General features: G+C 38.5%; 1 protein-coding gene across 1 annotated transcript in view; it reads left to right on the top strand.

The window, feature by feature from the left end:
- The window catches only part of meis1a (Meis homeobox 1 a), a 60,389-nt gene that overhangs the window by 14,378 nt on the left and 31,080 nt on the right, over positions 1–14,931 (top strand). Inside the window, exon 8 of the mRNA XM_030163417.1 lies at positions 7,911–8,056. Coding sequence (XP_030019277.1) covers positions 7,911–8,056 — 146 coding nt within the window. The remainder of the gene's footprint in view (positions 1–7,910; positions 8,057–14,931) is intronic.

Genomic DNA, 14,931 nt, shown 5'->3' with positions numbered 1-14,931 from the left:
ACTCTAGTTGCAGAAAAAGGTCTGTCCATTGCACTTTTGGGTGATATACCAATTTGCGCTACGCTTGAAAAACCACCTCTTGCCAGCGCAAAAACTTTTAAAACAAGAATTTTGGCAAAATTGTTGTTTTTACATTAGGTAAATTTTTATGTGCAAATTATATTCACACAATTTGAGGGTCAATGGAAAAGGGACTAATGACAGTGGATGGAGACACTGGGTTCATGTTCAGTTAATGATAGATTTTACTGAAAAAGTCACTTTTCCTAGTTTTCTCTGTTTTGTTATTTTAGCAACTTCAACAGGGCTTTCCATTGTCTGATGTGCTTAACAGAGAAAAATCACTGCGGTTCGAAAATAAGTTTTACTTTTTATTAATGGAAAAAAGTGTAATCAACTTATGATGCATGCACAAACTCATAATTAAAGTGATTACAGCGATCAAAGAAAATAGCGGTCAACAAAAAATACAGCATCCCTGTGCACCCTCTCTCTCTCTTTCTCTCTCTCTCTCTCTCTCCATCTACACAGGTGAGCAGGTACCTATATTAACACCTCCGCTCATATCTGTGACCTACTTATTCCCTCATCAACATGATTACACAAAACTCTACATAATATCATAAACAGTAACAAACCCCAATACTTAAACCCTCATACCCCTACAAAATAACTCTAAATTCATTCATGGTTCCTACAGTTATAATAACCTTTTGATTTTTCCCTGAGCTTTTGTGAACATCTACATGATCACAAAGTTAAATATCAGAAAGTAAGAAATGATTTTCACTGAAAAATGCAAACTACAGAGAATAATGTTAAAATAAATGGTGATAAATCAAACAGGAAAGGTTAAATGTTTTGACATGAAGAGGAAATTTTGAAATGACTCGACATGTCTCACTAGTTCCTGTTGGGTCATTTTTTGTGTTTGTGCAGCAGACTTTCAGCTCAGATCCGGTCGGTGTTCTGCTGCTTCAACTCTGTGTTTCAGAGTTCAGCCCCAAGAAAATCTGTCACACCTCCATCTGGAAACAAATGTGCTTTATCAGACTGGATGGATGTTCAGCCAGACCACAAGCTGCTCCAGCTCTCTGTGCTCGCTGGTCGACGTTTAAACATCACTTACAAGCCGCCAGTTCCCCGGTTGACCTCAGTGTTGGAGCCAAGTGTGGTTAATAAGAGATTTCTGTGACTTAAACCTCAGACTTCAAATGACATCTGACTGACTCAGAAGCCACGGCCAAACCCGGCGGTGTATCTGGCCATGGCCCGGTGTTAATTTGCCATCTAGGAGAACATAAACAGAGAAACATGTCCTTAGCATAAAAGGCTGTAACACTGTGTCACTTTGAATGGACTTTGTGTTGTAAGTGTGAAGAGACGACACACACAGATTTGTGTTTTCTTCAGCGTTAGCTACATTTTTCTAAACATGATTTTGTGACGAGGGTAAAGTAGAGATCATCAACTCAGTCTATGCATCTCATCTACTTTACTGTCTGCTTTAACAGTAGGACAACTGAGCTTCCACGATCACTCTGTCAATCTAAAAATATATGAAAAGTACAAGAGCAGAAGGATTTGGATTTGGGCGACGAGGTGGTGTAGTGGATAGCACTCATGCCCCACAGCAGGAAGGTTCAGTTCCAACACCAGTCGATGGGGGGGGCCTTTTTGTGCGGAGTTTGCATGTTTTCCCCGTGTTTGCGTGGGTTCTCTCCAGGTACTCCAGCTTCCTCCCACCATCCCAAAGACATGCACTGACAGGTTAATTGGTTAATCTAAATTGCCCATAGGTGTGAGTGTGACAGTGATTGTCTCGATATGTTAGTCCTGTGCTGGACTGGCGACATGTCCAGGGTGTACTCCACCTTCGCCCATAAGTAGCTAGGATAGGCTCCAGTGGCCCCCGCAACCCTAGTGAGGATAAAGCATGTTCAGAAAATGAATGAATTAACCTCTGGATTTGCTCTGAGCTTAAATGAATGTCTTCAGTGAATTAACTTCTATATTCCCACCAGATTACTGACCAGTCATTATTTTGTATTAAATATATTAAAGTTTCAACAATAAAACTTTTCACTAAGTCTATATTATAGTAATCCTGATCACCAAAACATAATTAGTAAAAGAATCCTATGGATAGTTACTGAAGCTAATGGGACTAGTGTATGTAGCTCAGGTTGTATTTTATCTACATATTAAAAAAAAAGGAAAAGTTCTGAAAATAGAGGTTATTACCTTTCAAATGACGTATCATTGTTTAATTTTGGCCTCTTATTGCTGTAAGCTTTGGAAGTTGATAAATAGGCAAAAAATGAACACAAATTAGGATGGGAAGGAACAAGTTAAATATAAGAAAATAGAAATAGGAAAATATCATTTGGAGGTCATAAGAAAAAATGATGAAAAACTTTAGTCATCAAAGTAATTCAGTATCTTGCCAGGTTATGAAAGATAAAAATAAAGATATAATATTAAAACGAATCGGGGAAACAATGTAAATGATTAAAACCGGATTTTTTTTAAGCTGATGACAACATACTGTAACATAATGTAGTCTCTATTTGACTTCCATAACACGCTGCAGTGACTCATAGAGGTATACCACTCTGCTGTCCACATACTTTTGGCCACATAGAGCGTTTAGGGACGTTTCAGGCCTCGGTGCGTCCCAGACTACCAGCAGGTGTTCGGTTTCATGTCAGTCCTCCCTCCCTGTGTTTTTAGTCCAAGTCTGAGCTCAGCAGTGAGGTCAGCATCATTAGGGCAGAGGATTGGCTGTTTTTCATGTGACCCCTCCCATCGCTGCCAACACGGGACAAATGGTCCGTAGTGGAAACGTGGTGGTGTAATAATACTCCGTCTCTCTCTCCACTCACTGCTCTTCCAACAGACCACGGCTAATAAAATGTTGTACAAACAGCTCTTACAAAGCGAGACGGTGGAGGAGGCGGCCCGCACAGCAAAGTTTTTTTTTTTTTTTTCTTTTTTTTTTTTCTTCTTCTTCTTAATCTCACACATGAGCAGAGACGGAATCAAACTGGGCAAAGGCACTAATGGAAAAAAGGCCTGGGGTGTTTACGGAGGTGCATTCTCCACGTTAAATCACATCCTACTGCAGATAAATACGACACAAACACTCACACAGAACATATGTTTAAGGTCAAAACTACGAAATAAAGCAGCATTTCACAGGATATTCCCACTCACTTCTGTTGCTCATGTCTTCTAAACATGACGCGTACATTAGGATGGATGTGGAGGTGTGGCGTGAGTCGGTGGTTTGCATCAGAGCCAGGATAAAGCCAACAGTCACAGCTTCTTGGTTTCCACTGGAGTTCTTTCTAAATAAGGACTTCTGAGTCTTAAACCTGAGAACGGCCCTGCTCACTGTTATTTTTTAATGCCGTTGCCTTCAGATCGTGAGTTAACAGTTGTTTTCTTGCGATAACAGGTTCATTTATCTCATTATCTTGAGAAAACAATGCTTGTTATCTCAACATAACAGATAATTGAGTGAGCCAAGTCGTGTTCTGCTCTCTTCTTACATTTTGTCTGCATCTAAAGCCTGTGCATCTAATTTATTTTTTGGTATTTAATAGTTAAGCTCCTCAAACCTAAATTGCAACATCCCATTCTGCTGGACAACTTTCAGACAGTCATCCCTCTTCTGTAAGAGTATTAAACTCTGGAACTCACTGCCATCAGAAATAAAATCCATCTCAGAGTTTAAGATTTTCACCACCATAACCAAAACCTGGTGAAAGACAAAGCACAACTGTTCTTATCTGTAAATATTGTGTATATTGTATGGGAGAGTGAGTGAGTGAGTGAATGAATGCCTCATATCATATAAATGCAACACTGGATTATTGAATAGTATGGTATGATTAATTTAAATGATGTATATTTTATATTGTACTGCACTGTTGTGGAAGAGCCCAACTGGGGAGTGGAGTTGAGGATTAGCACTAGGTATAAACTCTATATGCATCACATCAGCTGCAACTATGTTTGACTGCATTGTCCCTGTCAAATAAATACATAAATAAATTAATAAATAAAAACTTTTTTTGACATCTGCTCTTAAATTGTGGTGGATGCGATTCTGTTGGAAAAGGTGGAAACATGAAGTGACTTGAAATCTTTGGTTTCTAACATCTGAAGCTCACTTATGATCTATAAGTGGAGTTTTGTTTTCCCAGCATAAATGAACCCATTGTCATGAGAAAACAAGCAATGGAACCGCAGCAGACTCCACATTTTCATCCTTAAATCTTCAAATGTGATGATTATAGCTGGTTCTTTAACTCAAACAGTGTGGGGAAAAGAAATGACAGCAAAAAAACCTGTGAGATCCCCAGTGTTTCCTCCATCCCAGATTAGGGGTATGTATTGGCAAGAAGCTGGCGATATAATTCAAATCACAATACTAGTATCACAATAAGATATTTCACAATATAGCATGATGTATCATGATACTGTTAAAAAGGCAATTTTTGATTGGTTTTGTTTCTTTTTTTTTTTAAAGATTATCTCCTGGAAAAATTGAATTACACCAGAAATATGTACAAATACTAAACACATTTTTATTTGATCAAAACAGGATCTAATGCTATATCACAAAATTACCCTGTGTTAAAACTTTAATCATATTTAACAGACATTACAGTTTAAGATCCTACTCAAATGTGCATATTCTATTAGTTCATAACTAACATAACATTATTTTTGTGCAGTCCCGACAAAGGAACTAACATCATTTAATGAAAGAGTGTTAAATAATAATAATTAAAATATAAACAAAAAAGAAAAACAAAAAAACAAAATGAACCTCCACAATATTTGCATTTGAATAAATACCTAAAAATATTGATACAGCACTTTTTAATATCGATAAAGTATTGTGAAATGAAATATCACGATATATTCCAGAACCGATATTTTCTTACACCCCTATCCCAGATGTGTTGCACTGCACATTGTTTTTTGATGTCTTTATGTCATATTCAGATACTTCCATTAGCATCAGTTCACTTCCATGTTGTGTGCGGTCTATGCTACTGTCGTCGTTGGCTTCACAAAGACAGCGTGAAACCAGTGTATCATCTCAAAGAAGAAGGATTTATTTGGCATACGCAGGGTAAACAGGCATACTGACAGAGTAATCGGTATCCAAATACAAGTTGCATATGGCGGAAGGTGTTTTTATGGTTTCATCAGAGTTGTTACACGTACATGCTACGTAAGTTGCAGATAAGTCTATGGCTTGGTTGACGCAGCTGTATTCCAAAAGGGCCTTGACCCAATTTGCTCACTACATGGTGTTTTGTAGATTAGATTGTATGCAGAAGTGACAGGAAGTGACAAGCACAAAATTCATCTTCAGTCCGTAATCGTCACAACAAGATTAAACTACATATAAAGCTCTGTTCTGTGATGTTCTGGAAAACCTGATGAGACACTATTGCATTAGTATAAAGCTTATTCCTTCCACACATCTGTATCATGGTATCGTCAAGTTTTCTTCTTCAAACTAAAACTCTAAATAGATGCTTATTTCGACAGTTGCTCGAAATAACACTTATAGTCTTCTCATGTTGCATTAGCTGATAGTTTACATTATAGCTCTGTTAGCTTAGCTCTGTGTTTGGACCAAAAACAGTCACAGTAAACTACTTATCACCTCCGTTTTCTGGTTTGTGTTGTCAATAGTTGCATTAAAGATCTGTTTGGAATCATTCAAAGAATGCCGTGGATCAACAAACGGCAGCTCAGCAAAGATAGTAACATCACATAATAACTTTATACTTTCATAAGCTAAATAATCAAACTCACCCGTGGAGAGAAAACGCTGCCATTTCACCATCGTCCTCCATTCTGTTCGTTTATATCTGGGTCCAGTGGTGAAAATAACAGTGCATTTAACTTTTATCACTTCTTTTCTTTGACTCTAAAAGTTGTTTCTTAATGGTTCTCATCCCATCTTATCACTTTCTGATGCTTTGGTCAAATTCCCCATGGTGTTAGTTTTCCTCACCACCAGCAGAGGGACTCACTACTCCCTCTAGTGGTCACATAAACCCACCAGCCCAGCTGGAAATAAATACAGTTCATATCTCTCCAATCCAGTACTTTGGCATCTTTGATAGAACTTCATAAATCTTTCATCTAAACACTCTGAGGAGAATTTAGGCCATGTTTTAATGTCTCACAGTAAAACTTCTATTTGTGAACCCTGTAATATTCTCTGTGGTGTTCATCCATCAATCTTTTCTATTCTGTGTATTGTTTTGGAGACAAACTTCTTATGTTCAACTTTTCACCTATTTGTTTTCCACTTCCACACGTGGCCGACTGTAGCTGCTGCTTTTTACAGCTTTAACTCGTCCCTCCTCCACCTCTCATCCTCCTTTTTTCTGTCATCCCCAGACTTCCTCCCTCTCTTTGGTCCACAGGTTGTTGTGAAGCCGAGTTGTCACAAACCATTAGCAGGTTGGGTTGGACCTCTATTTCCTCTGAGAGCGGAGGGAGTCTGGGTGGAAAGGTGGGGTGTAAATCAGCCTCAGGGAGCTGGTGGTTCAGCCTAATGAGGCTGAGAGCTTGTTTATGGAGTTACGCATCATTTTTATGATTATTTCCACCTTTTCGGGCTCTGCTTCTTGCAGAGACCTGCCCAGAGTTGGTGGTGGACGGGCAGCTGATGGGAGGCAGGACCGGGGCCGGGCCTGGGGCTCCTGCTGCCGGGGACCGTCGCCCTAACCTTGGCCCGGCTGTTAAAAACACTGAGGAGAAAATGAGCCTCATTAAACAGGCAGAAAAAGCGCAGTAAAAACACGGGGCTGGCAGCTTTTAGTGGTTTTTAGTTGAAATGCTGCATTATGTGCCGCGATCCAGAAGTGACGGGGGGATGGTGGGCCACGGAGAGGCCGGCTCATCGTGGCGGGGTCACCAGTTTAAGTCCAGCTGGGAAAATCCAAGAGGGGAAAGTACACGAGTAAAAAGTGCAAGAGGTAAAACAAGTGTTCAGTTTTGATCTCCAATAGACAGAAAAAATGTGCAAATATCAGTCTGTAAAACCCGTCAGCCATGTTTCAACGCTTCACCACAAATGCTCTCCTCTGCTGAAGTAAAGTGAGGGAGGCGTCTTTATTTATTTCATGTCTTAGTTTTAACCCTTGAAGACCCACAACTCTTTTTATCATAACTTCCAAAGGATTTTTTCTTTTTTTGTCTTTCTCAAGTGACTTACCACGTTTTAGTGTAATAGTCTGAATTTTGCATTTTTCTGTGAAATCAGGTATTTTTATGTATTTAATTTATGGATCATGCAGATGTTCATTTAAAGGTTATTAGATCAAATCAGAAAAAAGGAGGAAAAAGTTACTTTTTCCACAAAATATATCATTAGCTGAACATAAACCAATTGTCTCCATCCACTGTCATTCATCAAACTCCATGGGTTTTATTGGCAAATCAATGTTGTAGAAGATGACGGTGTTTCCACATTTAATATGGAGTCAAATGGGTCATATCTGATGACCATGAAAAGATGACAAACTGCATTTTACACTAATTATTTACATGGATTGATAGGATTCGTGGATCAACAGGTTTAGACAGTTTACATCAGTAGTAGCTTTTGGTCAGTGGTGAATGTTTGGGTCTTTATGGGTTAAGGACTGAAACATTGCCAATTGTCCTTTTTAATCATTAACAATAAATCTTTCAACTTTAGAATTGAATAAACCATTTTAAAGTCAAATCACAGTTCATTGAGTATTAAAGGCACCCAGACATAAAACGTTCTTTTAGTGTTTTGTTGAGGCTGTTTTCTGTGATGTCTGACATATTCTGTACATTTTGAAACCCATATATTTACTGTGTTTCTTGTTCCTGGTCAGGTGACTGCCTGGATAACGGTGTGGCATCTCCGAGCACCGGCGATGATGACGACCCCGACAGAGACAAACTGCACAACAAGAAAAGAGGCATCTTCCCCAAAGTGGCCACTAACATCCTGAGAGCGTGGCTTTTCCAGCACCTCACGGTAAGGGCATTTGAGCATGACGTTTTATCATGTATGTGCAGTTTGTTTATATTAAGATCTTTTAGTACGCTTACAGCATCTGTAACGTGAGATGAATGTGTAAAAACTTTTTGTGTATATTTTTAGTACAACTGAATGAGGCATATAGTCACAGAAAAAATTATTAGACCACTCCTTGTTTTCTTCAGTTTCTTGTTAATTATTAATGCCTGGTACAACTAAAGGTACATTTGTTTGGACAAATATAATGATAATGATAACAACAAAAATAGCTCATAAGAGTTTAATTTCAGAGCTGATATCTATCCATTTTCCATTTTTCTTGATAATAACCAAAATCACATCAGTTCTTACATCAATATCTATGGCATTGTACTGACAAAAACAGTGCTTTTAGGCATTCCATGTTTTCTTTTCTGTCTGTTTTAGTCACATGATACACACAGGAGTTAGTACTAGATTGCATAACCACTGTTTTTGATGACTTTTGATGGTCTAATAATTTTTTCCGCAAGGGTAGAAGAAAGATATATATAAATATATATATTTCTGTTTGACTGTGGTTTTCTACTGGTCTCATCTCAGGACCATTTTTTTTTTTTTTTTTTTTTTCAAATAAGCCAGTAAAAATATTTGTACATTTTGAGCACATATTCTCATCATTGCACAGACGTTGATCTAACCTCACCAGCTATTTTTACTAAATGCACATAAAGTGAAATCCATATATATGTCCTAAATGATGATTATCAAACTGATATTTCAGTTCTAACATATCACACATTCCTTTTTTAACACATAAAGACCCAGCACTACTTTTGAGTCAGTTTCCAAAGAATTCTTTCTCTATATTAACCGTTCTGAAGTAATTTATCACCATTTATGATAATATCATCCTCTGCTTTTTTTGTTTTCTCAGTGAAAATCCTATATTTTCCTATGTTTAATTCACTGATTATGTAGATGTTCATAAAAAATCTGAATAAATTTGAGGGTTATTATATCAAAAACAGAGAAAACTGAATAAAAAGTGACCTTTATGCCCAGTATGTAGATCCAATGTTATTCCATGGGTTTACTGGTGAATCAATGTTGTAGAAGATGACGGTGTTTCCACGTTTAAATCAAATCAAATTTTATTTATATAGCGCCAAATCATAACAAAAGTTACCTCATGACACTTTACATAAAGAGTTGGTCAAAACCAGACTCTAAGCCAATTTACAGAAACCCAACAGAATCCTCCAGGAGGTTCACTACAGAGATATTTTGAATGTCCAAATGGGTCATATCTGATGACCATTAATTAAGTATTTATATGTATTGATAGGATTAGTGGATCAATAGGTTTTAAACAGTTTATATCAGTAGATGGTTTTAGGTCGACAGTGGATGTTTGGGTCTTTATGGGTCAATTAAATGTTTGCACTACATTTTGGTGTGAATGTGCACAGTGTCTGTTGGAGTTTGGAGATGCTGTGACACCAGACTGAGCATTAGTTTTATCTGGAGCCTGTTTTGATGATTTTCAGTAGATTGTGTAACAGATGCGATATAACACATATAGAGGCATGAAAGCTGGTTTGATTGTGGCGAGCTCTGTATATGCATCATTACTCATATTAACACAGTCTGAAGGTTTTTGCCATTTCTGTTGTTGTCATGTTGGACCAACCTTGGCTGAAATAATCCTGAAACACTTAAAACTTTGACACAAATTAAGAGCAAATTGCACAAAAGGTGCAAGTGTTTTTGTGCCAGCATATCATTAGTAGAAAATATGTTGTGAATGTGCCCTTAAGATGCAGCATTAATGTTATTCAGTTGGACAGTGCACCTAAGTAAGTTTGTAGTGCCTATCAGCACTGCAAAAATCTAAATTTTACCAAGTGTATTTTTCTCATTTCTAGTCAAAATATCTCGTCACACTTAATTTTTTTTTTTTTTTTTGCTTAATTGAAGCAAAAAAAAAATCTGCCATTGGAAGAAGTGAAAATTATTTTGATAAGATTTCTTGAAATAAGATTGTCAAGATCTATCGTCTAAAAATAAGTTCTTATATCTCACTGAAAAGTTATTCTTTAAGTGATTGTCTTATTTTTATATATTTAAGTGTGATGAGATATTTTGACTAGAAATGAGAAAAATACACTTGGTAAGATTTTGATTTTTGCAGTGAGCACTGAAAGTATCCAGTTTGTCCACTTTAACCTGCAGGATTGTGTGTGTTTTGTTGGTTTTGTTGTTGGGCTTTTGTGACATCTTGTACTAAAATTTAGCCCATTCCAGAAAAAATATTGAAATATATTTTGTATATCACTCCACTGAAATATTTTTTTTTAGTTTGGGTTTGGTTTTTTTGTGGCTTTTTACTTTTGCTTAATGTGTGAAATATTGCCCCAAAAGTTATTTTAGTGTCATCTTTAAAAAAAACATAAAACAGTATTTAATTAGGGGTAAATGAGTAGAGTCAGTTTGCTCTGACTTGTAAAGACCCTTGAGCAGCATTTTGAACTTTGACCTTTGGCATTTCTGTCCACTTGTCCACCTGGCCGCCCCTCATCTACTTTGAAATCCAGCTGACCCCCCACCCTGATCCCCACCTGTTCTTAACCTGGAGACATTTTCGGAACTGGGTGATGACCTTTGACCTCTGTGCTGGTCCAGGTTTTTCAGGTCCAGGCTGTTCAGAGCATCCTGAAACAGTCAGTAAATGGAGTTTTAATCGCAGAGAGCCACAAATCATCTGCTCTGCTTTGTTTTGGATGTTAAGTTTTATGGTGTTGACTTTTGGTATTTCTGACTCTTCGTATCACATCACAAAGTACAGCAGCAGATGTACAGTGTCAGTTCCCATCCTGTCTGTAGGTTTTTAGAGAAAAAAATAGTTTGAATGAGTATTTTTTATTTTATTTTAAATTAATTTAATCCAATCCAATCCAACTTTATTTGTAAAGCAATTTAAAACTAGAAGCACTCAGAGACCGCAGACCTCCGCCAAGGCTGATCAGTGCCCCCCCCCCCCCCCCCCCCCCCCCCCCCCCCCCCCCCCCCCCCCCCATGGGCCCCCCCACCCCCAATCACCACCAAAATTTAATCATTTCTTCCTTATCCCATTTCCAACAAACCCTGAAAATTTCATCAAAATCTGTCCATAACTTTTTGAGTTATGTTGCACACTAACGGACAGACAAACAAACAGACAGACAGACAGACAAACAAACCCTGGCAAAAACATAACCTCCTTGGCGGAGGTAACAATCATAGTGAAGCAAAGTGCTGTACAGAAGAATAAGTAAAAAAACAAAAATAAAAGAATAAAATACAAGAATAGATAAAATAAAACAGAAAAAGCTGTACAATTAAAAACAACAAAAAATAAGAACAATAAACCAGTACCAAATAAAACAAAAGAATAAAAATAATACATTCAAATTTCTCACATGGTTTCAAAAGCCAAGGAGGAAAGATGGGTTTTAAGAAAGAAATATAATCGTACATATATATATATATATATATGTATATATATATATATATATATATATATATATATATATATATATATATATATATATATATACACACACACACATATACGTGCTGCAAACTCCTGGTTGATAAAGCCAAAAGATCATATGAGGATCTTTTGAGGTAGAACCACAATCTGACACAATACTTTCTGATAGAAAAATACAAAATGAAAAGAAATCGTCTAACCTAGTGGGTTTGATGATTTCTGAGTATGTGCTTGATGTTTATAATGACTCCTCGTTGTTGTGAGAACATCATGATCTGTCCCAAGAAGTGCCTGAGTCCGGAGCAGGAACTGTTTCTGTAAGACAAAGTCACAACATTAGTGCCCCACACACACACACACACACACACACACACACACATATGCAAATACTGTTATGATTACTGTGGGGTGTTCATGTGAGAAATAGAATATGGGTAAAGTACAAGCAAACTATATTTTTTTCTCTAATTTTCTTTGGTTTCAAACGATGATGTAAACTGTTGTAGGTTCATAAAGATCTGTCCTGAAACATATGTTATCAGTGGGATGATGAGGGGAAGAGACTGTAAACACCAGGAGGGAAAATATTTGGCATTTGTACCTGTTCTATTCCCTCAAAACTTCATGTTAGTATCAGCTCAAGCATCCAATCACATTAACAGTCAGAATATGAACCCAGAGGGGAATATGATTTTTTATGAGCGTGAATATGAAATGAGTCGTCCAGTAAAAATGGGAGGAGGTTCAGTTCAGCGCAGAAAAGTCCCAGTCGTGACTGACTCATAGGTTTGTTGGATGCCAGCGAACATCCCCTCCCCTCCCCCTTCTCTCCCAGTACCTCCACCTACCCCATCCCTCCCCACCCGCTGCCTCCCCAAACATGGAGAAGCTAAATCGGTCCCGGCTCGGCGGGGGTTGGGGCTGCCGCCAGGACTCTGAGCTGGACCTGGAGGACGGCGAGTCCTGCAGCAGATGGGAGGTGAGAAGAATGAAGGGGGGAGGTGGGGGAGGAAACACCGCTACCTGAGAGAAAAGGGGGTGAGGTACGGATTAAGGTGGTTTAGAGGGCAGCAAATATTAGATCCAGGGTTTTACAAATGAAGCAGATGAAACAGTAACAGAAGATGGAGGCAAGAAAACACACAACAATGAGCATCAGAGACCAAGGCTGGAGATTCTCATAATTAAAGTATGTCATTATCTTTTCTCAGCCTGATTTAATACAACCACCTTCTGGTGTGAAAATGTAAATGTGTCTTCTACATCTGACTGTGTGTGTTACAGTCAAATATAATAATTCTTTTGAACTGACAGACTTTGCTTGTAAATGTCTGCATTTGGACTTTTATTATTGGCTTCTGTTCGACCAGAAACATGGAAGACTCATAGGGAACATTTGGGAGAAACAGGAAAAGTAAGAGGAAGAACAAGTGTTCTGCCTGCAGTGCTTGATGTAACTCAGCACTTTTACTATAGTACTGGTACTGTAGCAGAGTATTTCCATTTTCTGTACTTCTATCTTTCTTCTCTGTTGTATCTCAGAACATTGCTATCTTTCTTCTCACAACATTTGACTGATGGATTTAGTTACATTAGTGTTTCATCTGTTTCCTGTCCAGCGGAGAGGATATATCTCCAAATGTTTTGATTTTAGCTGTTTTTCTTTTATGACCTGAGTTTCAACATCTAATCGTTCTTATTTTTATTATAATAAAAATCTCCTGTAGGAATTTGGCTTTTTACAAATATCCGATGTTGCCACATGATGATGCTGATGGTTCTAGATCAACTTTTGTGATCGGCATTATTTCACATCTCATCATCTCATCAACTTTAACAAGAAAAGCACTCGGAGAGCGCAGACCTCCGCCAAGGCAGATCAGTGGGCCCCCATGACCCCCACCCCCAATCACCCCAAAATTTAATCATTTCTTCTTTGTGCCAGTATCAACATTTCCTGAAAATTTCATGAGAATCTGTCCATAACTTTTTGAGTTATCTTGCTAACAAACAAACAAACACACACACACATGCAAACACACAAAGCAAAGCAATCACAGTACCTCCTGGGTTACCTCCAAGGTAATGAAACTTTGGTGGATGTGGTCCTAAAATACAATTTTTTTCATGCATTTATAGTTTCATTATCTGTTAATTTTCATTTTGCAAGAATCACAACAGCACCTGAACCTTCAGAAAAACCTGGAAAAAAGTACAGTTTGCTTTTAACACTCAACACAAGGTTTTGAATGCTCAACTTTTACTTATAGTGGAGGATTTTCACAGTACTTTTACTGAAATAAATGATCTCAGTTCTTCTTCTGCTACATTATACTCAAATAATGATTAATTTTAACTTCCTCTTTTGCTGAAAATCATCCATGACAAGAAACAAAAACAGAGTTGGAGCAGCTGCAGATCTCAAACCTTAAAAGCCCCGTTTAGAGCTCCGTCTCTAAGTTTCAAGGCCGGCAGCGTAAACACAATCACCGCCTGGTTTAATGCTCTCCATTTGTTAAATGTGTGGCGCCGATGATCCAGACTCATGGAATCAGCTGTAATCAGCAGAACTGCCAGCATATGAATATGATGAGGATGATGATGGACAGGCTGGTAGTGGTCCCAACGGCAGGCAGACTTCCTGTACAGTCCTGCCTCTGGTTGGGAGGGAGAACGCCTGAACACGTGTCGACGTTTGCGACCCAGATGTCCACCCACATCTGCAGCGGCTGATGGATGGATGGAGGTGTCCCGCTGACCTCTGACCCCAGATGGGTGGAGGCCAGGGGGCTTGGAGGTCAGCACCGGGGCTTCCTGCTCGCTCATCTGTCCCGCTCAGCTCTTGAGGCCCATTCCTCAGCCGGCGGACAGGGTGAAGCCCTGCTCTGTAATTGCGGCGCTCGCTTTGAAGTCGCTTCCCTCAGCTTTTCAGGAGGTTTTTGCAAATTCTGTCGTGGTCGTGCTGGGAACGCTTGGACGTGCAAAGTCTTTCCAGCTGTTTTGATGGAGTCACATGTGTAATTTGTAAGCCAGAGCAGCTCTTTAATGAGTTGGGGGACTGTAAACAAATGGTAGCGTACACAAAGCTGCCCCCACCTGCTTTTTCTGAGTTTGTAAAAAAAAAAAAAACTCATATAAGGAGGGAAAAACATGTGCAAGCAAGAGGGAGGTAAATTACACGCTAATTACATGAACAGGGATGATAACTTCCAGTTGATTTTTGCACTTTTACATGAAACACTTGAAAATAAAAGCATAAGATCCATGTGTGTAAACAGCACGTTGGGTTGTGGTTTGGCTTTTACGAGCTGTGGCATCAGGACTCTGTGGACAACTTCAGGCAGTCGGTGGAAGTGAA

This window comes from Sphaeramia orbicularis, chromosome 1 (genome assembly GCF_902148855.1).
Source record: "Sphaeramia orbicularis chromosome 1, fSphaOr1.1, whole genome shotgun sequence".
NCBI lineage: Eukaryota > Metazoa > Chordata > Actinopteri > Kurtiformes > Apogonidae > Sphaeramia > Sphaeramia orbicularis.
The sequence above is the reverse complement of the archived record's forward strand: the minus strand, read 5'-3'. Positions and strand labels throughout refer to the sequence as shown.